At 38.2% G+C, this 27,106-nt stretch overlaps 1 protein-coding gene across 6 annotated transcripts in view; it reads left to right on the top strand.

Annotated features, from left to right (window-relative positions):
• Togaram1 (TOG array regulator of axonemal microtubules 1) overlaps positions 1–27,106 on the top strand; it is a 64,115-nt gene extending 37,009 nt beyond the window's left edge. For all 6 annotated transcript variants that reach the window (XM_048415863.3, XM_048415868.3, XM_048415865.3 and 3 more), the window contains 10 exons: positions 3,566–3,719; positions 6,733–6,838; positions 7,223–7,458; positions 9,905–10,063; positions 13,124–13,250; positions 15,453–15,571; positions 18,155–18,344; positions 20,139–20,358; positions 24,878–24,964; positions 25,968–27,106. In XM_048415863.3, coding sequence (XP_048271820.3) covers positions 3,566–3,719; positions 6,733–6,838; positions 7,223–7,458; positions 9,905–10,063; positions 13,124–13,250; positions 15,453–15,571; positions 18,155–18,344; positions 20,139–20,358; positions 24,878–24,964; positions 25,968–26,233 — 1,664 coding nt within the window. In that variant the 3' untranslated portion in view covers positions 26,234–27,106. The remainder of the gene's footprint in view (positions 1–3,565; positions 3,720–6,732; positions 6,839–7,222; positions 7,459–9,904; positions 10,064–13,123; positions 13,251–15,452; positions 15,572–18,154; positions 18,345–20,138; positions 20,359–24,877; positions 24,965–25,967) is intronic.

Below are 27,106 nucleotides of genomic sequence, written 5' to 3'. Positions count from 1 at the left end.
GTAAAAATAGAAAGGTCTAGTGTATGCAAGAATTGCAGAACTCTTCTTGAAATCCTATGTGAATAGAGCTAATCAGATGGGAGGTGTTGCTATGTAAATTTGCTACCTAAAGTCATCACCCTACAACCTGTTAAAATAGGCTTTTGTGAAGTTTAGCTATTAATATTCTCAAGTAATTTCACCATGTTTTAATCTTATAAAAGCCAGGGAGAAGGAGCTGGAGAGATTGCTTAGTGGTTAAAAGCACTGGCTAGGTGACCTGGTTCATTCCAGCATCCCACAACAGCTCACAACTGTCTGTGACTTCAGTTCCAAAGATCTGATGGTCATTCATTTCTTGCCTCTCAAGCACTACGTGTGCACATATACACACACATGTTCACATATTTTGCACATGTATATGTGCAAAATACTCATACACATAGAATAAAATTTCAAAAGACATAAACATCCACTGGGTCAGTGTTACTCCACTAAGAGTAGTAGTAAAGTACAAACAGAAAAAAAAATCATAAATTTGGGAGTACTCATTGTTGCTACTGATGTTGATTGATTTTGTTTATAATGCATCCTTTACATTATATTTCTGAAACCTATGACTGCTTTCTTAAAGTCATTCATGTATTACTTAAACATGAATATACTTAGAAAATTGTGATGTAGGTCAACCAGAATTTAAATATTTTAATTCTGTTTATAGTTATAAGCATATAGGCAGTAATATTTTCTGATAACAAAGTTCTAGCTGGGTATATCTCTGTTTAAGAAGATTCCATGGGACCGGGGAGATAGCTCAGTAATTAAGAGTGTTTTAATTTGGTTCTTGGCAAAAGCATATCAGGTGGCTCACAATCACATATAACCCTAGGTTCATGTGAGTCTGAAGCCTCTGGCTTCCAAGAGTATCTACACTCACATGCACATACCCCACCTACCCACACATACAAACTCATTTTTTTAAACTAAAAATATCAGCAGTTTCCAGTTCGGTAGATTAGTGTTACTCAAAGGATGATCCTAGGTCTACGTGAACTTTTTGTTTTGAGACAATTCCGTGGTCCAGGCTGGCTTTTTACTTAGTGGCAATTCTGACTCACCTTCCCAAGTTCTGAAGATACTGGCTTGAACTACCATAGCCAGCTAAATAAATGGCTTGTTGCTCATCTGCCTTACTTAATGTCTTAGTTAAGGTTACTGTTGCTGTCAAGAAACATCGTGACATAAAGCAACTTTGGAAGGAAAGGGTTTTTTTGTTTTGTTTTGTTTTGTTTTTGGCTTACACTTCCACATTACTGTTCATGATCAAAGAAAGTCAGGGTGGGAACCTGGAGGCAGGAGTTGATGCAGAGACCTTGAAGGGATCCTACTTACTAGCTTTCTCCCATTGTCTTGCTCAGCCTGCATTCTTATTTGAACCCACGGAGTGATTCCACCCACAATGAGCTGAGCCTACATCAGTCACCAATTAAGGAAATGACCTACACCCTAGTCTTAGACACGCATTATCTCAATTGAGGCTCCCTCCTCTCTGATGGTTTTAGTTTGTATCAAATTGACATAAAATTAACTGGGACGCCATTACTCCCAACACGCCCCTCACAATTTCATGTCTTTTTCTTGTAAATCCAGAGTCCCATTAGTGCTGCCCATATGTGCATGAGGTTGGGGCTATCCACCGGAGCATAGTTGGTCGTGTTTTTAAGATAAGATTTTATGTAGCATAACACAGGCTTGCCTTAAACACACTGTGTAACCTCAGGTGACTCCTGGCCATTTTGTCTCTGCCTCCCAAGTGCTGAGATTCTAAGCATTTACTACCCTAGCTTTTATATACAGTTCTTTCAGGGTTGTAATGTTTCAATACTCAGTGTGTGCATGTGTGTGTGTGTGTGTCTCTCTCTCTCTCTCTCGCTCTGTGTGTATGTGTGTGTGTGTGTGTGTGTGTGTGTGTGTGTGTATACATGATGCCTCCTGGAAAGTAGGTCTGAACCAGGAGCACTAATTGAAGTGGGTTCATTTATTCTTTGTTTGGCACATCGTCTTCCTCACATGTGAGTTATTGCTTCCCAGCACCCACATTGAGTGGCTCACAACCACCTGTAACTCCAGTTCCAGGGGATCTGACACCCTCTTTTGGCTTCTACACACACTGGCATTTTCTCATATGTAATACATACACTAGATAAACTAAATCTAAAGAAAGAATAATTTGCAAAACATTCATCAAGGTCTATAATAAAGAACTCAACCAAGTATTGCTAATACACTGTTACTTTTGGATTTTCAATTTTTGAAGAATTTGTATGTATAATTGGTGTACAGCGTCAAATGAAAGTTCTCATTTTTTGTGATTTCAGCATTTCCTTACCAAGATATCACGGGTAATAATCTTTTATGATCATTTTCTAGTACCTAATAGTTCCTTTTAAAAATTATTCCATGAAAGAGAACCAGTGGATTTTTACTCACTTACAAAAGCCCATTCTTTGTGGTCTTTTTCTTCCCAATACTTAGCCCAAGTCTTAAATTATGCGTGCTCAAAGATGATGCTTCCCACTGTCTCAGGTAGTGCTTTATATCTGAGAACTGTGCAGTAAATAGCTGAGTGTGGGGAGGAAGAGTAGAGACGATGAAGGGATTGCGTGACCAGAATATATTATATATATGTATGAACTTGTCAAAGAATAAGTTAATAAAAATACTATATCAATAGAAAAGGTCTCTATTGATATGATAATTTCAATGTAAATGCTGTGTACCTTCCTTTTATAATAGCTGTATAGTAAAGAAAGTATATATCTGTGGTTTTTAAAAATTATACCGTATTGATTTCCTTTTGTTCTTAAAACTATACTTTTTTTATTTCGCTACCTCAGCCCCAGTCAAGCAACCTTTATGCGCATAGTATGCATCCATCAAAGTGACAGATTCCTAAGAGGAAATCCCAAGACCAAAATATCACCTTCAACAGGAAAGGGCGTCTGTGCTGGGAGGGGGACAGAAGCTTCTCCAAAGGGAAGGCTGCTCATAGTCAGTATTCACAGGGTAGTGGCATCTGGGTCCTTGGAGAGAATATGTGCAGCTAGAGACCCCCATTCTGTGAAGGGTTTTAATGAGCTCCACTGCTTAGAGAAAATAATGAACAAAGCATGATTGATGGTGGGATAAGCCCTAAAAAGGCAAACCCAAAACAACAATAAAAACCATAGATCTGGTTAGGTTCATGAATTTATTAATAATTTTGGATGTACCTCTTCCTTATGTTGCTAATGCTACAACTAAGTTGCTCTGTGTCACTCTTAGTTATTGAAATTGTAAGTCTTACCAGGATATTCCAGTTGCAGTATTTTATATGAGAAAAGAATGATTTTATATGAAAAAATTAGTATAAAAGATATAGTTTTAAATAGATGTGATTTGGAGTTATTGCAAAGTTTTTGTTTGTTTTAACAAACTAAATCTACTAATGTTATATGAGGAAATACTCATTTAACATCTATAGTTGAGTGTGTTTATATCTTTTATGTAAAGGTTCTTTGTTGCCTTATTTAATGTTTTGTTTTAGGTGAAACATCTGCCGGAGTCATACCACAGTATAAAGAAAGAATGTCTTCTGTCACTCATAGTCCAGAGATAATGGATTCGTTGGAATTACGACCGTTTTCCAAACCAGAAATAGCCCTAACAGAAGCCTTACGGCTTCTAGCTGATGAGGACTGGTAAGTTAAAACCGTTCTTAATATTATCCCTGTATCATTGAGATTAGTTTAATTCTTAGACAGCTGATGCTTTTCAACTTATTAATGTTACTACTTCTGCCCCAAATGTATTAATGTTTTAACTTATATATCATAAAAACATGCTTTAGCTTTATTATGAGTATGCAAAACTTTGGCATTAAATTGTATATCTCCATACACCCAAGTTTTGCCTGGCAATCTTGTATATCTCATAATTCACTTGAAATATAATGTATGACAAACAAATTAGAAACAACTGCAGTATTGGGATCATTGAAAATACCAAATGCTATATCTGCTTGGCAGTATTTGCGCTGTAGTATCTGCTGGCTGTTTTTTCTCTTATTTTCTTCCGTTCCGTAGAGTCTCCTGCAGTACTCTTCTACACTTCATCGGCCTTTTAGCCTCTGCTAGACTATGCTCATCAGCATCAACTGGGCTGTTGAACTTGGGTTCAACATGGGCTCCATGGTGACACATATGCTTGACATGTGCCGGCCCTTGGATTGACCCCAGTAAACCCCCATGCCAAGAGTGTGCTGTAACATATATTTCTAATTTCAAAATAAGTCTCCATAAGCTGTATGCATTTCCCCATTTCTACTTACCTTCCTCCTTAAACGGAGCATTCTCAAAAAAAATATGACCCATTAACTATAGTTTTACCTTGAGTTCCCCTTTTTAATCTTCTTTAATTGGCTTTCAATTAGGAATCCTTTCACTAAAACTACACAGTCACTATTTTGCTAAGCCTACACTATTCATTTCTTGGTCTCTCCTCTTGGTAAACTTTTTACTTTGCCTTAGAACAATCAGTCTCTTGGTTCTTTTCCTGCTATAATACCTTGTGATTCTTTTATTCTGTTTTCTTTTAGGAGTACTATGGAATTAAGTTCTCTGGTGTTCTCTAAGCTACTTTTTTGTTTGTTTGTTTGTTTTTCAAGACAGGGTTTCTCTGTAGCTTTGGAGCCTGTCCTGGAACTAGCTCTTGTAGACCAGGCTGGCCACGAACTCACAGAGATCTGCCTGCCTCTGCCTCCCAAGTGCTGGAATTAAAGGCGTGCACCACCACCACCCGGCTTAAGTTACCATTATTTTGTACATCAGGGCAGTCTTTCCTTAGCCATCATTTCTTGTAAAGAGTCAGAGAGCAAATATTTTTAGATAGCAGATGTCTCTATTGTGAGTACTCAACTCTGCTGTTGTATGTTAGAGATGTTGAGGTGGTGCATTCCTGTAATCCAGGAAGTAGATGCAGGAAAGTCAGGAGTTCAAAGCCAGACCCTGCTACATAATGAGTTTGAGGTATCCTAAACTATATAATTCTTTGTCCCTAAAAAATACAAGCAAAAGACAAAAAAATATGAATTTAAAAATTGTAACATGACGGCCAGCTTGTTAGGATATCTGTTCCCGCCCGGTACCCCACAGCCGGCAAATCCCAGAGAAAATCAATCACACAGAGATCTCTATAAGTTATAAAGCTGATTGACCCATTAGCTCAGGCTTCTCGTTAACTCTTATAGCTTATATTAACCCATTATTCTGATCTATGTTAGCCACGTGGCTTGGTACCTATTTCAGCTGTCAGCTTACATGTTGCCTCTTCGGTGGTCTGCGCAGGAGTGGCGGAGGGAGCTTCTGCTTCCAGAATACTCCCAGTCTCTTTGCTCCACCCCTACTTCCTGTCTGGCTTTCCCGCCTATACTGCCTGCCTTGCCAATCAGTGTTTTATTAAAATATGATTGACAGAATACAGACAATTCTCCCACACCAAAAAATGTCTAGGGATGGAGAGATGGATCTTTGGTTTAGAACACTTGTTTGCTATTGTAGAGACTTGGTTGTGATTTCCGGTATCCATGCGGTAGATTACAGTCAACTGTAACTACAGCTCCCTGGGATCTGACACACTGTTCTGAACTCCACGGGCACCTGCACTCACATATGAACATATACACGCTTATGTATAAAATAAATCTGAGCTGGAAAGATGGCTCAGTGGTTGAACACTAGCAGCGCTTCCAGAGAACCCTTTGACCTCCACAAAGGTCATGGCATATGCCCATGCTCACAGATAGTACACACAATGAACAGAGCAGCATTACCAGCTAAAGTTCTTCCATACTTCACTTTCTCTATACCTACCAGATGAAAACCATCAAATCTAGCTGGGCAGTAGTGGCGCATGCCTTTAATCCCAGCACTTGGGAGGCAGAGGCAGGCGGATCTCTTTTAATTCAAGGACAGCTTGGTCTGCAAGAGCTAGTTCCAGGATAGCTAGGGCTGTTACACAGAGAAACCTTATGTCGAACCCCCTCACCCCATCCCCGCAAAAAAAAAAGAAAAAGAAAACCATCAACTCTGGTATTACACCTAAATACCAGCTGAGTCCCACCGTCTTTGGTTCCTATCCACTGACTTTGTCTGACCCTTTAAGTCCAATAATGAAAGACAAATAGGAGCCCTAGAAATAACTGGTGGTGTTTTTCATTGCTTTTGAGTTGTTTCCTCACTAATGAGCTAACAGGTAGCTTTTTTTCTTACTATTTTTCTTAACTTTCATTTGTTATTTGTCTCCTACTTTCCAGAAAGAAGACGGTACTTTTACTGAAATAATACCTTAGCTTGACTCTTATGTTGGTTTTTGCTATTGAAAGTTATTTGTGGTGGTGGAGGTGGCACATACCTCTAATCCCAGCACTCAGGAGGCAGAAACAGGCAGATCTCTGAGTTTGGGGCCAACCTGGTCTACAGAGCAAGTTCCAGGACAGCCAGGACTACACAGAGAAATTCTGTTTAGAAAAACCAAAAAAATAAATAAAAAATAAAAAAAAGAAAAGAAAAAAGTTATTTACTTGGATTTTTAAGATTACTAACTATTAAGGAAGAAAATAGTTTCCTCATTGCCCCCTCCCAAAAAAAGACATTTGAGATTCTGTTCTAATTAAATACCATTTGAAAGATGATTTTGTCATTTGTCTGTCCATAGGGAGAAGAAGATGGAGGGATTGAATTTTATCCGATGCTTAGCTGCTTTTCACTCTGATTTGTTGAACACAAAGTTGCACGAAACAAACTTTGCAGTAGTTCAAGAGGTAATGTTTTCAGATAAATTGGGTGTTGTTTAATTAGAAATTTCCATAGACATTTACTTGAGTTTCAAACTGTTTAGACAATTCTATACTACATTTTGAGTGTATTTATATATGAAGTAGGGCTTTCTTAATTTGTAATATTTGATGTTGATATGGAGGATATATAATAATGCATAATCATGACCAGGTATGGTGGTGCAAGACTTTAATCCCAACACTGGGGAGGCAAAGCAGGTGGATCTCTGTAACTTTAAGGCCAGCCTGTTTTACAGAGCGAGTTCACATAATCAGATATCTTACTTTAATGTCAGAACTCATTCCAGAGTGATGTTGCTGCATTTCTGACATGTGGGGGGAAGTTCACGTTTCAAAGTTGTTTTTTAGGTGAAAAATTTACGGTCTGGGGTGTCACGTGCTGCTGTGGTGTGTCTAAGTGACCTCTTCACGTATCTGAGGAAGAGCATGGATCAAGAGCTGGATACTGCAGTAAGAGCTTTGCTGCACAAGGCTGGAGAGTCTAACACATTCATAAGAGAAGATGTGGACAAGGCATTGAGAGCTATGGTTAATAATGTCACTCCTGCACGTGCAGTCATTGCTCTTATCAATGGAGGACAAAGGTAATGTCAAAATAATCTTGAAATACCCTTAAACTAAAAATTAAATTATACTTGTGTGCACAGTGAGGATAGAAGCAAATTTTGCAAAAATAATTTCTCCATGATAAAAAATCATGTTAAACAGGAAAAGAGCCATAAATTTGTTTTTCTAATGATATCACATTTGTTCAAAATCTGGAGCTAAATAAAGTTTAACTGTTGTCAGTTATCTTTATCACTTCTTTAGAGTAAGATGGCAGGCTAGAAGCTGCCTCTGAGCCTGGTATGGAAATGTAACTCACAACACAAAGGCATTTACAACTTCAAAAGACATGATCAAGAGAAACCTCTCCATAATGAATTTTAGTCAAGATGTGAAAAGTTGTAATGAACCCCATTATTATGTATAGTTGATAAATGCTAATAAAAGTATTGTCAAAACAGGGAAACAATATTAAAAGCTATGAGGAAGGGGCTGGCAAGAGGGCTCAGCTGGCAAAAGCCCCTTGCCAGCATGCCTGATGACCTTTGTTTGATCCTCAGAACCTACATGGTGCAAGATGTGAACAATTCCCACCATCATCCTCTGACCTCCACACTTCACACAGCATACATACCCACACATGTGCTCAGAAGCACATGCAAACTCTTAAGTAAATTATTTTAATAATGACAACAAAAACAAATCTATAAGGGCAAAACACCAGCTTACCTAAAAGGCAGGCCTGTGAGAATTACATCAAATCTGTCATCAGTAACACTCAAAGCCCAGAAAGCGTGGGATGATATATTCTAAGCTGAAGAAGTAAATAATCGCCAACCTTGGCTGTTATTTATGGCGAAGTTATCTTTTAAATCTGATGGAGAAACGTGGACATTTCAACATAATGCACAAACTAAGGCAATTCATGGTAACCAAGCTAGCACCGAAGAAGATACTTCAAGGAGTACTATACACCTAAGAGAAAGAAAGTCTCATTCATGTGAGTACTGAAAAAATACATTTCATGAGAGGAGTAGATGACCTGAGAAAACCCACCACGTCTGGCACAGTAAGCAATCAAGCCCCTAATATGATTAGGGAGAAAGAAAATAACAACAGTCCAACCAACCAGAGCCAGTTAACAAAAATCATTGCGAACTGCCAACCTTTCCATAGGAACCGTAAATAGAAGTGAGCTGAACTCACCATTTAACAGATGCAGATCATGCTGGATGTGTTGCCATACACTTTTAATCCCAGCACTTGGATGGCAGAAGCAGGCAGATGTCTTAGTTAGAAATCATCCTGGCCTTAGCAAGGTCCTGGTTAACTAAAGCTATATAGCAAAAACCTTCGTCAAAATAAATAATAAATAAATAAAAATGAAAGATGCAGACCAACTGACTAGATTGAAAACCAAATCCACCTGTTCATAGGAAGTGCACACCTCACTGGGAAAGATACCAACTGAGAGGCAAAACATGGATGTCAACATCTTAAGCAAATGGAGGCCAGAATCAAGCTCGTACAGCTGTTTTGATACCAACTGCATTCAAATCAAAACTAACCAGGGATAATAAATAATAATAAATAAAGGGAACAGTTTATCGAGAAACTGTTAAGTAGCAAATGCACTTATTGTTGATACTCCTAACTTCAGAAGAGAAACACTAAAAGGAAATGCAAGGCCAGAAAGGTCTTGGTTCAGTACCAGTGTGCAACTTCATTGTCATACTCAAGTCTTTTGATAGGTCAACCAAACTAAAATTCACCAAAGAAACTTCATCAGATGAGGTGGCTCAGCAGGTCAGGTGCATGCGTGCCTGCTGCCAAGCCTGACTACTGGAACTCTATAGCTGGATCCGTGGTAGAAGAAGAGAAGTGACTCCTAAAGGTTCTGAAGGTTGTCTTCTCACCTCCACATATGCACTTCGACGTGTGTGCTGCCACACTCACACACATTTCCATGTCTCTCTCACACACACACGTGCACGTGTACACACACACACACACACACACACTAATAATAATAATAACAACAACAACACAGACCAGTTGGACTTAATACCTGTTTGCAGAATATTTCATCTCACAGGTGTGGAATATATATTCTTTGCAGAAGCCCATAGAACCTTCTCTAAATCACAATATAGGCTGTAAAACAAGCCTTAATACATGAAAAAGAATTGACAGTTTTGATGTATCTTCTTGGGTAGAGATAACTAATGTGAATCATTTGTCATTTCAGCCTCTCAGGGTGATTGATGAGAAGTTGTTAATTTTTTTCTTTCTTTTTATTCTTTGTTTCTTTCACATCATCTCTATCCCATTCATTTCCCCATCCCTTCGTATCAACCCCTCTGCCCCTGCAACCTCCCTGCCCCATGACAAATTGTTAATTTTTTTATCAAATTTGTTAAACTACGTCTGTTGGAAATAGTTCATGCCTCAACTTGGATTTGCATGGTGGTGTTTGCTTTGCAGCCATCTGCACATTGCAGTGAGAAGATGTACAGCCCAGCATTTGGCAGAGGTAGTAGAATTTATGGAACCTGAGCGTATTTTGTCTGGAACAAAGGATATGGCTGAACGCTTACTGCCTGCTGCTGCTAAGTTTGCTCAAGATAGCTCACAAGAAACCAGGTGAATAATTGGTAATATTTGCTAAGTCTTTTTTGTTTGTTTAAAAAATTTACACTTACTCATTTTGTATGTGTGGCACATGAGCATATCATGACATACATGTGCCATGGTGTGCATGTGAAGGTTGAAGGACAGTCTCTATCACGTGGTTTCTGGGGATTGAAATTAAGTCATCAGGCTTGGAAGCCAGTGCCTTTACTCACTGAATCATCTTGCTGGCCCCTAAATTTTAGAAATAAGACCTTAGGCCAGGCAGTGGTGTGGGAGAATTGTCTGTATTCTGTCAATCATATTTTAATAAAACGCTGATTGGCCAGGCAGGAAGTATAGATGGGAAAACCAGACAGGAAGTAGAGGTGGAAAAAAGAGAACAGGAGTATTCTGGGAAGCAGGAAGCTCCCTCGGCAGTTCTGCCCAGACCACCAGAGAGGAAAGATGTAAGCTGCCCTGCTGGAAAAGGTACTGAGCCATGTGCTAACGTAGATAAGGATAATGGGGTGACATAAGTTATAAGAGCTAATGGGTAGCCTGACCTAATGGGCCAATCAGCTTTATAACTTATAGAGATCTCTGTGTGATTGATTTTCTCTGGGACTTGCCGATTATGGGGTACCGGGCGGGAACAGATACCCCAACAAGCCAGCCCTCATGTTACAAGGCAGTGGTGGCACACACCTTTCCCAGCAAAAGCAGGCAGAGGCAGGCGGATCTCTGTGAGTTCAAGGCCAGCCTGGTCTCCAGAGTGAGTTCCAGGACTGCCAGAGCTGTTACACAGAGAAACCCTCTCTCAAAAGACCAAAAGAAAAAAAAAGGCCTTAGAAGGAGAAAACAAGGTTTTTAAAAATCTTAACATTTTTCTAAATGGAGAAATGAGGTCTCAAATTTGATTCTGAGGAGATTCTTAATTGCCAGTTTGTAAATGATACTGAGTAAGCACATCGTGAATTCTCTGAATATACAGATGACAGTTCATAATTCCTAGTAGTAAGTTTTTAAGTGACACAAGACTGTAATGGGCAGAGAAATAGCAGAACTTCATTGTTGTGCAAAAGTCAGGTAACATATTTAGGGAAAAATTACATTTTTAAAGCAATTTGATAAAAATCAAGGAAAGAGGTACAAATGTAAAATGCAAGAACATAGTTAACAGTGTATTATCAGCAGAAAATGGTATATTTGTACTTAGAATATTTCATGAGCTTCTGGTGACTGTTACTTGAAGCAGTTTAGGAAGATTAATAACATTCAACAAAAGAAGGCAAGATAGTATTTATAGCTTGATACTTACGGTGATGTTAAAGTAATTTTATTTAGTCAGAAGCCTAGATTAAGTTCCTCATCTACATCACTTCAGTAAGTTATTTTGTCTGTGTTGGTTAGGTTTTGTAAATTTAGGAAAGCTGGACATAGTAACCAGTATTGTCTTCCAAAAAAAAATTAGAATTTTCCAGGGGAAATATATAGCTTCTAGGAGTAATGGCACAAACCTTTAATCCCAATACTCAAGAGGCAGCAGCAGGCAGATCGCTGAATCAAAGCCAGCCTGTTTTACAGAGTGAGTTACAGGACATTTGGGACTACAGAGAGAAACCCTGTTTTGAAAATATAAAACAAACAAATAAAAACATTTAGAAACATTCAGGAGACCCAGACATAATACTACATACCTGTAATCCTAATAAAACTCAGACGCTGAAGCAGGCTGATTATCTCAAAACCAGGTTAGCCTGGTCTCACAGTAAAACCCTGCCTCAAACAAAATAAAACAAGAATTCAAGAGGATTAAACCATTGACTAGTTAGAGGGAGAAATAAAGGATTCTAAGTGGGTATGTGGTGTGTGTCTTTGTTTTACTTTTTTGTTTTGTGTTTTTCCTTTTTGTGCCTAAAACCTAATACACTCTAGGTAAGTGCTGTACCACAGAGCTATGCACCCGGTCTGCACTAAGCCTCTCTACTACTTCATGTTGTCATTATTTATAGTTAGAGAATGCAAAATTCTTCTAATTAATCTGTGAATTTCACTGTTGCTCATGTTTTTGAGGGCGGCCATTTGCTTTCTTGTTTGTTTCGGCCTTTCCTGTAGTCCTGAGCCTTATTTGTCTTCATATTCTAGGCTAACAAGTTGAATTGTTGTTGAAGTTAAGCTGAGTGGGCTGACTTACCTGAGCAGCTGTAGGACCTTCCTCTGTTTGTGGGGAGTCCCTGTTCGTTCTGTACTGTCTTCTCTTCTGCAGTTTCAGTACATCTGAAGAGATCTGGCTGACAGCCTGTCCTGAGATCACTCTAGATCCTGCTTTCACAGAACTTGTCAGCACAAGTGTGACTGTAGCTTATTTCAGGGCCGAGCCTCTGTTTGGAGTGCTACTGTGCTGCTAAGATCTCTGCTCAGGCATATCTCCTGTGTGCACCCCTATGGTGCCTGGCGTTCCTCTGTTAGATTGACATTTGGCTCCTTTACCCTAAAAGGATCATATTTACTTTTATCTAAAAATCCTAGTTTGAAGACCCACCATTTCAGTAGCATAGCAACCTTAATTGTGTCATCTAACATCGGGTTCATTTTTAAAATTTATACCTTAAATGACAGAAAATAGAATTTTGAGGAGTGGCATCTAGCTAAGTTTGAGTTAGGAAAGGAGAGAGTGAGTCGGGAGGATAGGATGTAGAGGTTAACTAAGGTCAGATGTTTGGCTGGGGGAGAGCAGCGAGGTCAGTGTGTGAGGAGGCCAAGACAGAGATGATGCGTTTTCATATAAGCTTGAATATGGACTGTACATAGTGCATATAAAAAACAAACAAGAGTAGCCATACCTTTGTGCTTTCCGTCTGACTCGTGGCTGAAAGATTTAAGTTGCAGTAACTTTAAAAAGGGGCAGACGGGAGAATAGGGAATGCTATTCGCTCAAGGACAGTCAGTGTATCTGAATTTCAGTGATTTACCTACTTAAGGGACCAGCAGTCTCTGTCATAGCCTCACCCATTGGGCAAAATGCATCCAGGACAGAAACAGTTGGTTACTGTATGAAAATGCACTAATGTGTTTCTCACATATCCATAGGTATTATGGTCGAAAGATGCTTTTCCTCATGATGGGTCATCCTAACTTTGAAAAAATGCTTGAAAAGTATATCCCATCTAAAGATTTGCCATATATTAAAGAATCTGTTAAAAATTTACGGCAAAAGGTATGTAAATTGTTTGTTGTGTAAAACAATTTAAAAAGCAAAGCTTATAAGCTAGGCTCTCACAGCACTTGAAAGAGAATCAAAGAAGTTCAGGTGATCCTCAGCTACATGTTGAGTGTCGTTCTACCCTTGACAACATAAGTGCCCAGTTTCAAAAGACCGGTCCGCACTCCAAATAAATAAATATATATTGGATTAAGAAATAAATAAATAAATACAAATAACTAATATATATTTTTAAAAGTGTAAAGAATAGTAACAACTGTTTTTTAGATCATTTCTATGTTACCCATCTTGAAGTAGAGTTAACCTGCAATTCTAAGTAGATATATGTGCTATTGGACTTGAAGAGTAAATGTTATTGCTTATTAAGATTTAAATTATGAGGCAGGAGCAATGGCTCAGTGGTTAAGACCATAGGTACTCTTCCAGAGGACCCAGGTTCAATACCGAGCACCTACGTGGAAGCTCCCAACTATCTGTGACTTGAGTTCCAGGGGACCCAGTATCTTCTTCTGAACTCCAGATACCAGGCAAAACACATAAGATGACAATATAAATAATTGTTAAAATAAGTCTTAACAAAAAACCTAAATGATAATAAGACACTGTTTGAAGAAAATATTAAGGTAATGTGTTAGGATATTGTTTGGTCTGTTACAATTGTAAGCTTGCATTATCGTTCTGAAAGTTTCCAACCATATGCTATTCAGCTCAGTACTTCATTCTGCAACTAGAATTTTTATTTTTTGTAAAATGAGGATAGGAGAAAAAATGAGAAAGCACATTTATTTTTAATGTGTTTAATGTATATTCTTATATTGTAGCTTTATGTCATTTTTTAATGACGAGCTCAGGAAGATTGATTTATAAGGGGATATTACAAAGATATATAGTAACAGGCGTCTTAGAGCTATTTTTCTGTCCGTTGATATTGACTATTTCATAGAGATTCTTACTCATGTAGAACTTATTAAAATAGCCGTGCAAACAGCTGACTAAAATGAAGTTGATTGTATTTATGAGTCATTTCCAGTATAATAAATAGAAAAATCTATAATTGTGTGTGTGTGTATGTGTGTATACCATGATAAGTATGCATGTAGGTTAGAGGACAGCAGTTTTCTCTTCCTTCCTGTGGATTCTAGGGCCCAGCCTCCACCCAGTTTTGGCAGCATTGCCTTTACCCACGGGGTCTAAAATGGTGCTAAACCAATGTGTGTTCTCGCTCCTAATTTATATAGAAATTCACTACTTACGAGTTATGTTTCTTTTCTGTGTACATTTTAAGCCTTGAGAAAAGTACTTTAAGTTTTGGAAAAATGGTTCAGTGATTAAACGGTGATACTGCTCTTGCAGAGGCCTTGAGTTCACCATCACAGTGGACAGCTCACAACTGCCTGTAACTCCACCCAGGCGATCTAATGCCCTCTTTTGGCTTCCATGGGCACTGGACTTGATGTTCAAATTCCTATATGTATATAGATAATCAAAAATAAAATGTAATCTTTTTTTTTAATTTTTAGAGAGTAAGACAGGGTTTGGTGGTTCACACTTTTCATCCTAGCACTTGGCAGGCAGAGGCCGGTGGAGTTCTGTGAATTTGGCTAGTAGTAGGCTGGTCTGAGTAGTGAGTTCCAGGCAGTTACATGGTAAGATCCTATTTAAGATAAATAAACAGTGACCATGAATTAGATCACTAATGGACAAAGCCCCGGGTTAATTCTCAGTACGGTGGTAAGGGGAGAGTGTGTAATCATACAGCATACTAACATACACTGTAAATTTGACAGTGCTGGCATCAAATCTGTTAGTTTACCATCAGACCCAAGGTATTTTGTGTATCTAGTACCTTTAAAAACCTCTATTATTAAACACTTAGCGTTTCACACATTTATCGTGTGTGTGTGTGTGTGTGTGTGTGTGTGTGTGTGCAGTTGTGAGCATGTCCTCATGAGCTTGTGGAGGTCAGAATTACTTTGTAGTATTGGTTCTCCCCATTCAATTCTACTTTTATATAGGTTTCAGTAATTGAACTCGGGTATCAGGCATGCACAGCAAGTGCTATTACCCACTGAGCCATTTCTCCAGGCTCTGTTAAACACATTGTGTGTTTTAGCAGGCTGCTTTGAAAAGCCGCTGTGTAAGTTAATGCACTGCTATTTTAATTATGTCCCCCATCGACTTTGTATTTCCTTACAGGGTTTGGGAGAGATACCTCTAGATACGCCGTCAGCAAAAGGAAGGCGATCTCACACTGGCAGTGTTGGACACACGAGGTCATCATCTGTTTCTCGAGATGCTTTCAGTTCGGGTGAAAGGTAGTGTAATCAGAAGTCCACACTATTTGAGAAATGATCCTCACCATCTCAACTTCATGTTCTCATGACCTAGTTCAGTAGTATTTGTCAAACTTAATGAGTCTTAAATGTTTAGTAAGAACCTAGAAAATCTGAGATGACTAACTTTAATTGGACAGTTATATATACCTGGAAATTTTACATACGCCTTAGTGAAATTGTAGTGTTACTGAACTTGTCAGTATTAGGCTTTCTTATACAACCCAGAACTACCTGCCCAGGGTTGGCATCACCCAAAATGGGTTGGGTTCTATCAACCACTCGTTAAGAAAATGCCCTACAGACTAATCTTGTGGAGACTCTTTTACAGTGACTCTAACTTGTGTCAAGTTGACATAAAACCAGCCAGCAACATTTTCTATTTTTTATATACATATGCCTTGAAAATTGTCTATGTATTTCAGTATAAATTTAATAACAAATTCAAGTCTGGACTTGGCAGGTGCTCAGACCTGGGGCTCGGTAGGGTGTCTTTTCTAGCTTGCATGAAACCCGGGTCTGATGCCCAGCATCTCATAAACTGACAGTCCTAACACATGTCTATCTTCCAACACTTAGGAGACTGACTCTATAACAATTCCGAGCTCAGCCTGGGCTCATTCATTTAAATATAATTTTTAAAATTTTTGCTGGGTATGTTGACTCACACCTGTAATACAGCTCTTGGGAGACTGAGGCACAAGGGTTTCTATGAGACCAGCTTGGACTACATACCAAATTCCAAGCCAGAATGAACTACAGAATGACATTCTTTCTCAAAAAACAAAATAACAAAATGCTCTTGATTTCAGGCCGGTGTGTTGGTGTACTCCTGTAATCCCAGCTACTATTAAGGCTGAGGCAGGAGGATAATGAGGTCAGTGGCCACCTTGTGAGACCATGTCTCCAGCAGAAGTGAGGACTGAAGGGATGGCTCTTTGGATGCAGTGCTTGCTGTGTAAACATGAGCACCAGAGCTTCCGTTGTCAGAATTGATACAGAGTAAGACACAGCACCACTGTGTGCTACCCAGTGCTGCTCCTAGATGAGAGCAGAGACGGCAGTCCTGGAAGCTCACTGGCCAGCTATTCCGACATCTGCAGTGATACAAACACAAGGCACCTTGTCTGAAACAAAGTGGACAGTGACCACTGACCCCGAAGGTTGTCCTCTCACCTCTACATGAGTGCCATGGCATGTGAGGGCCTGCATTTCCACACATGGTGTGCACATACATTGTACGCACACACAAACATATCAAAAAAAATATGTTTTAGTAATGCTGGCCACTCACAACATAGTAGCTGTGATACAAGGTTCCAACAACAACCATAGGAAAAAGGAAGCTCCTAACATTGAGGGTTTAGAGATAAGGGTCTCAGGTTAGAAGGCAGGGTCTCTGACCTCATCAGACTAGTAAAGGGATTAGGTAAGGTGTAAGGCAGTAATGTTGGCACTGAACCCTGTTGTTTTACCTGTATTGAAGCTGCTACACGTTAGGAGTTTAACAGCTCAGGGAAGGCACTAGATAAGATAAAAGGCATGGCTAATATCTTAGGTGCAGCATTTGTGACACAGGATTCCAGCCTCTTTGCTTATATTTTATTTAAAAGATTAGAAGGAGATAGGCCCAAGGGATTTATGGAGTTTGATGTCTTACTATTTCCTGTTGAAATTAGAACACTGTAGGAACTAAGATAAAATCTCCCTTCTTCATCCCATACCAGTTGGTCAGGGAATAGTATTTGTATTTGTGCATCAAGAGGATGCTCTCCAAGTGAGTGTATGTGGCATGCTGCACTGTGGTCTGAATGAGCTGAGGTTACAGACAGCTTAGAAAAGGGCCTTTCAAGTACCAGTTTTACATCCTGTGTTTTAGATAAAGATTCGTGGTGTGTATATGTGTGTGCATGTTCTTATGCATGTATATGCAGAGGCTAGAGTTGACATTCAGTGCTTCCCTTTGTTACTCCACATATTATATTATATTATATTATATTATATTATATTATATTATATTATATTGCATTAATTGGTTTGTTTATTTGAAACAGGGTCTTTCTATGTAGCCCTAGTGTCCTCAAACTCAGAGATCCACCTGCTTCTGCTTCTTGAGCGCTGGGATTAAAGATGTATGCTCCCACATCCAGTTTAAAACTGCTATTCTTGACCAGACTTGGTGGTGCACACCTTTAGTCCCAGAACTGGGTCAGCAGAGGCAGGTGGATCTTTCTGAGTTTGAGACCAGCCTTGACTAGATTTTTCAGGGCATCCAGGATTTATAGTTGGACCCTGTCCCCAAATAAATAAATAAAAATAAAGAAAGCTTGTGTCTGATTTTCTGTAGACTTGGACCCATGTGCCTTTGTTTGGTGTCTGTCTGTAATCTCAGCCCTTAGTAAAACTGTGCTGAATTTGGGGGCCCCTCCAGCCATCCCTACTCTTAGGGCTTCCCCACACTGGCATGCTGTATCATTTCTGAAATTTAAAAACTGAACTTATAGTTAGAATTTTTAATTTTAGATTTTGTAGGAAAGTAAAAATGAAATCTGTCTTACATTTTAGGGAACTAATTGAAGTTCGAGAAGCCCCCAGAAAACCAGCTCCTCGAAATTCCTTAGAAAGTGCTGAGTACATTAAAGTCATAACAGGCTTATTAAATGCAAAAGACTTTCGTGATCGTATTAATGGGATTAAACAACTTTTATCAGATACTGAAAACAACCAAGAACTTGTTGTTGGCAACATTGTGAAGGTAAGAAAGTTAATTTTGTTAAGCATTGTGTGTGTGTGCATATGTGTGTACATGCATGTGCGTGTGTAGAATTCAGAAGACAGATTTAGGAAAGTAGTTTACTCCTTTCACACATGGGACCAAAGGATCAAATTCGAGTCCTTGCTCTCAAGATTAATTTTCATTTGTAATCTAAATGAAAAAAGCATTAATATAGCAAATTACTCAAAACCATGGAACTTTATTTATGTTATTTGAAAGTATTAAAAATAAGTTTAATAACAGGAATGGATTACATAGGATTTGCTATGTTAAAAACATGCTGGGCGGTTAAAATGTAATAGGAAAAAAAAACAAGACCTTGGTCATGTAGGGGCTGGAGAGACAGCTTTGAAGTTGGGAGTGCTCGTTCTTCCAAACGACCTGAGCTGGGTTTCTAGCACCCACTCTGACAGCTCCTAGCTACCTGTAATTCTGCCGCCTCTGGCTTTGAGGAAATCTGTACTATGTGCCCATTGCACAAGCGTACACATACACACAGTTAAAAATAAACATATTAGAAAGAAAAGAAGACAGTCAGTAGAAACTTCTTACACATTGGTAAGCTTGGTATTCTGAGAGTTCTCAGCCTGGCTTCAGTAAATATATATTGAGAGAATCAATACATCCTCTTAACAAATGAAAATTTAAGAGACCTAATATTTGTTTTATTATGGTTGTTAAAACTTTTTATGTGTTTTAGAAATCAGTAAATAAAAATAAGATATTATACTTATTTATATATTTACATAATTTTTATTTTAATGGATCTTTAGATAAAGAAACAAGGGCACGGAGATTAATAATCATTGTGGTATGAGCACGGGCTACTTCTGTTTTACTAGAATTTTGTTCAGTTAATTCTATTAGTAATTTATTAAATTCCATTTAGAGTTGGCATAACTACATTAAACTTGACAAGCATACCATAATTACTTCTTAATCCAGTGAGTCATTTTCTAGTATCTGTTAAAAGTAAATCTCTTAGTTAAATTTTTTTAACATGAAAACTTAAAATAAGTAAGTATAAGGAAAGATTAGTTAATAGCCTTAGCTTCATAGAGTAACTCCTTGGCTGCCTTGATTGTAGCTTAATGGTAGAGCACTTATCTAGCATGAAAGCATAAGACCTTGGCTTTGATTCTTACTGTAGTTTAAAGGAGGAAGTTGATATTACATTTAATTGTCCTACCAAAATTAAATCAAAATTATGCCGAATATCTGTGGTAAAATTTCCTTGTCTTCTGTTCTGCATAAAGAGATTATAGGAACTTTCCCTAAGTTCTTAGCATCAAATGAGGCTGGCCTGCATCTTAACTAACAGCACATTGATTATGTTTGCAGTCAGTCAGCCTCCTATCAAGCCACATTTGTAGCCCTCGTTTATTAAACATCTTTGGGATGATTTTTACTACCTGTAAACATTTAAATTTGACAAATCATAAAGTTTCTATTATCTGAGTTAGGTTTAAATAGGGTATGTGTGTGATGGCCAGTTGTGGTGGTGGACACCCTTAATCCCAGCACTCAGCACGCAGGCTCAGGCAGAACTTGTAAATCCGAGGCCAGCCTGATCTACAAAGCAAGTTCCTTGACAGCCAGGACTGTTACATAGAGAAACCCTGTCTTGAAAAACAGACAGACAAACAAATAGGGTGTGTGTGTGGTGTGTGTGTGTGTGTGTGTAAAGAGTAAAGTAAGAGAAATAAGTAGCAAACAAGGCTAATGTAAGAGATATAAACATTGTTTTACTTTAATTTACCAAATTATTTTCAGATCTTTGATGCTTTTAAGTCTCGACTTCATGATTCCAATAGCAAAGTGAATCTGGTGGCTCTAGAAACAATGCATAAAATGATTCCTTTACTTCGAGACAACTTGTCTCCTATAATCAACATGCTAATTCCCGCAATTGTGGATAACAATCTGAATTCCAAGAACCTGGGCATCTATACTGCTGCCACAAATGTTGTTCATGCACTGAGTCAGCATGTAGGTAAGGAATCTCAATTGGTATTCAGATGATTTTGATTTTACTTCCTTGCTTTCCTAGTCTATGTGTTTTTTATATGTTGAAATAAATATTTGTACGTTACTAGTATATCCTAAACTTTTTTCATAAATTATTTTCATGATACAGTATTTAAATTGACTGTGTTTTTCACTGAGTTCTAAATTTTTTTTGCCTCATACTCATGAAATTAAATGGATTATAGATTTAAATGTCAGTATAACATTAGCTATATTTTAGGACATTACATGGAAACATCTTCAGAACATCACATAAACCTTTAGAAATCATTCTAAAAGCATGATCTATGCATGTCAATAGACTGGACTCAGAGGGTGGAAAGACTGTAAGAGTCAGAGGACCAGGATATCTGTTATAAAATAGTGTCTTCTATATATGTCAGGGAGTTGCATCAGTTTAATACTAACAATATGAATATGTAAGGAAAATTGGAACAATGTTATTACCAGTTGACATGCCAACATAGATAGGGGAAATCTCACAGGACCCCACTGTTAGATGAAGAGCCTCAGGCAATTATTGGCTGCTATGAGAGGGAGACTATCTTCTCCAAGGATAAGTCCGTGATAGGTTTTACAATCCTAAATGGTCAGCCCAAAACACATACACATATGTGTAGGACATCATGGGCTCAACTGTATATATATACAATTATGTATGTAACAGTAAGAAAGAGATTATGAAGTTGAGAGGGAGTGGAAGGGGTATAAGGAGTTGGAGTGGGTAGAGTGTTTGTGATGGCAATGTTGTAAAGATTCATACATGAAATCCTCAAAAAAATAGTGTTAAAAAAACTTCAGTTGTGGTGATGAGATATCTCAGCAAGTAAAAGTGTTTTTTACCAGGTATGACAATGTGAGTTCTATCCCGGGGACCCACATGATGGAAGGAAAGACCCCTCCAGCCTTTACAGAAGCCCCTGGCTGGCCTGGAACTCTCTGTAGACCAGGCTGACCTCAGACTTACAGAGATCTGCCTGCCTCTGCCTCCCAAGTGCTGAAATTAAAGGCATGAGCCACCACTGCCTGGCTAGATGCAAGCTTTTAAGGGACCATTCCCAGTAGCACTGAACAGAGCACATCCAATATAAGATGTTATCCAGCAAGGAAGCTTATTAAAGACAAAGACTCTTCCGTGGATTCTCATGTGTCTGCCTAGGAGGTGACAAAATATCAGACTCCCTGAAGGAAAGCAATCTTCTATGTAAGTCATTTTATATGTTCAGACAATATTGTTATGACTGGGATTGAATACAAAGACAGATACCAGGCAAAATCTTCGGGATGAAAGGTCAAGTGTGAAGAAATCAGATGCAAGCAAAGCAAAACCTTTTTTTTTAGATATCTCATTATGTAATGTGCACACACAAAATTAATTTTTTTAATTTACAAAAGATTATATTAAGCAGCTAAAGAGAAAAGATGTATCCTGAGACAGAATACCTTAGCATAGTAGACATAGCTCATATCTAGAATATATAAATAACTCTCAAAATTCACTCAACCTTGAACAAAACAGATCCAAGTAGAAAACAAGAAAAAGACATGAAGAAGCTTTTGTCTGAGGAGGACATACACATGAAAAATATGCCCACAAAGATATCCAGCATCACTTTACCTTAGTGAAAAGACACTACTCACTATATGAGTGTAGTAGGAGGCCGCTTGTTCATTTCCTTGCCTCCCAGACTCCCAAAATAATCACACAGAAACTGCATTAATTACAACACTGCTTGGCCTATTAGCTTATGCATATTTGTAGGTCATTTTTAATCTCTTAAATTGACCCATTTCTATTATTTTATATTTTATCATAAGACTCTTGGCCTACTGGCAAGGTTCCAGCTGGCAGCTTGCGTCTTTCCCCTCTGGCAGCTCCATATCATCTTTCTGACTCCGCCTCCTTTCTCCCAGCATTCAGTTTAGTTTTCCCTGCCTACCTCTGTTCTACCCTACAATAGGCTCAAAACAGTTTCTTTACTCATCAACCAATAAAAGCAACACATATACAGAAGGACTTCCTATACCATATGAGTATTAGAACAGCTCAATTTTTTTTCTTTTTAAGTGTGTCTGAGGCTAGAAAGATGGCTTACTAGGTAAGAGTGCTTGTTGCTAAGTCTCATTCCCAGGATCCATGTGGTGGAAGGAGAAAGCTGACTCTTCCTGACCTCATACTTTATCTGTTGCACACATGTATCTAAACACTTACATGTTCAGACATATATACATACATACATACTACACACACACACACTCACACACACACACACACACACACATTTATATTTTTTTTTCTTGTTTGTTTTTTTGTTTCTTGAGACAGAGTTTCTGTGTATATCTCTGACTGTCCTGGAACTGGCTCTGTAGACCAGACTGACCTCAAACTCGCAGAGATCTGCCTGTCTCTGCCTCCTGAGTGCTTGGATTAAAGGAGAGGACTGCCTGGCTCTTGAGTGCATTTCTAATGAGAGTATATAAATAGTACAGCCACTCTAGAAAGAATTTCATGTTTCTTTAAAAACTGTTGGGCCTCATAAGGCCTGGGCATGAGGCACAGTATAACTTTCTGAGCCTAACTAAAGTTTGGAGACCTGTCTCTGGCTATAACTTCCACACAGCACAACGTGACCTAGGCCCACCTCTGCCCAGTCACTGCTAACGTGGCAGAATATTATTGGCCCTTGTTCCTTGTTCCACCTTGACCCTTTCTGGATTTCCCACTCCTCTATCTCAGCCTATGTAAGTTTCTTCCTAATACAGTTAAACGAGATCCTGCTTTGACAGACTCTTGACTCAGTGTGCGTGTTTCTCTCTGGTGGCCAGAGGGGAGGTCTGAGTCGTCCACCAACCTGCTCAGCCCCAGAGAAAGTCCTGCAGGTCCGGCTCTGCCCCTGCCTTTTCTGCCACAGAACCCAGCAAAAAAACAAAATATAAACTTAGTGTAAGATATCATTTAGACTATATCCAACTTATGGCATATCCATGGAACACTGTTTAGCGATAGGAAAGAGCAGACTTGATACGTGGGTTGATTTGTATGAATCACAGGGCATAATGCTATTTAAAAAGCTAAACTGAAGTCATACTCTCTTTTGTTTAATTTACTCATATTTTCAAAAGGACAAAATCACTTAGGTGATGAACATTCTAGTTGTTCCCTGCATTGATGGGTGGTAGGGAGGCAAGTATTGGTATTTTTATGTTTTACATCTTAAGTGTTCTGTTCCTCACTCGATGGCACTGATTGGAGATTTTAGAAACTTGTGAAGGCTGAACCCATTTTAAACAAATGGTTGAATCTTTGGAGACACACCCTTGAAGGGAATGTTAGGACCTTAGCCTCCTCTCTCTTCGCTTCCTGGATTCCATGAGGTGAGCTGTTTATACTACTGTAAGCCTCCATGATGTCCTGTGCTACCATAGGCCCAAAGTAAGGGCTAAGTGAACATGGACTCAACTGAGAACATGAGCCCAAAGCAACCTTTTCTCCACTTAAGCTGATTCTCTCTTGTGCTTTATCACTACAGAAGGGGAGTCATTAGCACGGTGTTTATGGTGAAGAAGCCCTTCTTATCATATTTGCTGTATAAATCATATTATATGTAAAGAAATGGAACAGGCTGGGCAATAGTGGCTCATACCTTTAATATTAGCACTTGGGAGGCAGAGGCAGGTGGATCTCTGTGAGTTCGAGGCCAGTCTGGTCTACAGGAGCTAGTTCTAGGACAGGTTCCAAAACTACAGAGAAACCCTGTCTTGAAAAACCAAGAGGGGGAAAAAAAACAAAGAGAAAGAAAGAAATTGGTGGAATGGAACTATGTACATTCATTCCTTATATTGATTTTTTGTTTTTTTGTTTGTTGTTTTTCGAGACAGCGTTTCTCTATATAATTCTGGCTGTGTTGGAACTTACTCTGTAGACCATGCTGGTCTCAAACTCGGGGATTTGCCTGCCTCTGCCTCCTGACTGCTGGGATTGAATGTGTATACCACCACCACCTGGCTTGATTTTTTCCTATAATTATGTAAGATATAGCCTTTCAATATAAAAGGCTTGGTCTGTACTATCTTTACCACTTCTTGTGAATCTTTTGAATTCTGGAGAAGGGAAAAATTATGTAAGTATAAAAAAAATTCTAAAAATACATTAAATGTAAAAACTACTTGTCCTTAAAAAAACATTTTTTTGCTGGTATTGTTTTGTAATAAAGCCACCAGCATTTGAAAGTAAGATGCCTAGGAGATTGACAGCACTTTCCCTTCTATACTATGTGATAGTTTCTTTAATGCTTGATGGGTACTTTTATTTCATCTTTGTCACAAAAATATGACTCTCATAGAAAGCTATGGTAAGGATTAAGTATGCGGACTTCTTAAATTGGTATGTTTACATTGTAGAAATTATTGCTTTTTCCTGTTCATGCTGTTTAATCAAAATTATTGGGCGCTCTTTCTTAGAAATGTCTCTTTTTCTATTTCAGACAATTACTTACTTCTACAACCATTTTGCACAAAAGCTCAGTTTCTAAATGGAAAAGCAAAACAAGATATGACAGAAAAACTTGCTGGTACATAATTTTAAGTAATAATTTTTAAAGTAATATGCTTTTATTATGAACTTTATAGGAACATATTCATTGTACTTAATGTAGAGTTTGTGGACAAGCATTTTCATGCAAGTATGTTGTATACGTTGGCCATATGTCACTTCCCACTTTCTCCCCTGGCCCCTTCCCATTACTCCCATTCAATCTTCCAGGCCAGACTTTCTTCTACTTTCACGTCCTATATACATAAGGAATTTGGGTTATCTACATGAAATTTATGACCCATAAATGAGGGGAAACCTGCAATATTTGACTTTCTGAGTCTGACTTACTTTGCTTAAGATGATTATCATCAGTTGTGTCCCTTTTCCTGCAGATGATATTTTGGATAAGCTGATGGGTATTTCCATTTAATTCACCATAGCTGTCAATTTAGTATCATTGCTATACGGAATAGAAATAAATTGTATTAGTAGTCTACAGAAGAACCTTTTAGGAGATGTACTTCCTCCAAAATATTCTTTTAAATAACTCTAGGACTGAAAGTGTAGTTCTATAATTGATTGCTTGCTTAGCACTCTGAAACACCCTGTGTGATGCACAGCATTTTGGATTCTTTCAAAGAGGGAAGATGAAGATAAAGAATCTGCCCTTTGTTAGATGGGCATTGACGTCAATGTGATGCTCGTGGAGGATCAGTTCAGTGATTTTACGATGAACACTCCATGGATTGAGCTCTATAAATTGTATTTAACTGCATTTTGAAAACATTGACGTTTACTATAGGTTTGATGTTTTTTTCTCTTTAGCATTTTATTTTCCTGAACTAGTTGTCACATATGGCCCTCTGACACCTGAAGATCCCAGTCTTTACAAGTTTTGCCTAGTTTTGTTTGTCTTTAAGGCCTAATCTTTTAGGACAAATAGCCTAGGGCAGAAGCCCATATTTGGGATATTTGTTATTTAACAGACCTTGAATTTACTTTAGGGAAGCTCTGACTATTGCCAATGTTTTGTATTCCAGATATTGTCACGGACCTTTATCAAAGGAAGCCTCACGCCACAGAACAGAAAGTGCTGGTGGTCTTATGGCACCTCTTAGGGAATATGACACACAGTGGCTCCCTTCCTGGAGCTGGCGGAAATATACGAACAGCCACAGCTAAATTGTCAAAAGCACTTTTTGCACAGATGGGTCAGAACTTATTAAACCAGGCCGCATCTCAACCACCGCATATCAAAAAAAATTTAGAGGAATTGCTCGATATGACAGTTTTAAATGAATTATGAGTTTTTGATGAGATAGTTATGATGAACAGACAATTTACATGATGACAAATGAAATTTTTTAAAGCTGTATTTTGCATTTTGAGTGCCTGCGTTTCATGTCCAGTAAATTAATTCATTGACTATGTTTATTTTCAGCCTATCTGTGAGTACAGATCTGACCTTCTAGCCATCACATGAAAACCTGAAATACTTAATATAAACTAGTAGTCATGAAATCAATCCATGGCACCTGGGATGAACTAAATTTTCAATGTTTTTGAGACAAATCCTGCTCATTTGCACTATTCTATAGAAACTGCAGTTTATTGCCCCATTTGTACAATTAGATTTGTAATTAAAAATATACTTTTTATTATGTAATCATGTTCTGCTATGTCTCATTACTCTGCCTTGTTTTATGAAATGGAAGAAAAGTCATTTAACTATGTTATCACAAAAAAAAGTTTTGTGTGCTGTTTGTGCATAACATGTTTCTGAATCAGTCTGCTAATATGATTATGCAGTATTAGCTTGCTATTGCTGCTGTGTTATTATAGCATATTTGCTAAATTTTTGGGTTTAATCATCTGCACAATTGTGAAATTAACAAGTTATAATAAAGCATGATGACCAAAGCTTAGAAAACATTAGCCATTTGAATGCACGTTTAAGAAACGTGTTGAATATAACTTTATTTTTGTGTGCAAACACTAAATTTTTAATTTCTGTATGTCTGTACATTTATAAAGGTGTTATTTTGCTGCCCAGTTGTGTAATTCTCAAAAATAGTGCCAGGTCTTCTATAGTTTTTCTCAGAATTCTTGGGCTTACACGTACTGTATGCATCCTAAAGGAGAAAAGGAATGTTATAAAATAAAAGGATTTATTTCTGTA

Source organism: Myodes glareolus, chromosome 11, assembly GCF_982192425.1.
Source record: "Myodes glareolus chromosome 11, mMyoGla1.1, whole genome shotgun sequence".
NCBI lineage: Eukaryota > Metazoa > Chordata > Mammalia > Rodentia > Cricetidae > Myodes > Myodes glareolus.
This window is presented reverse-complemented; position numbering and strand designations above follow the sequence as displayed.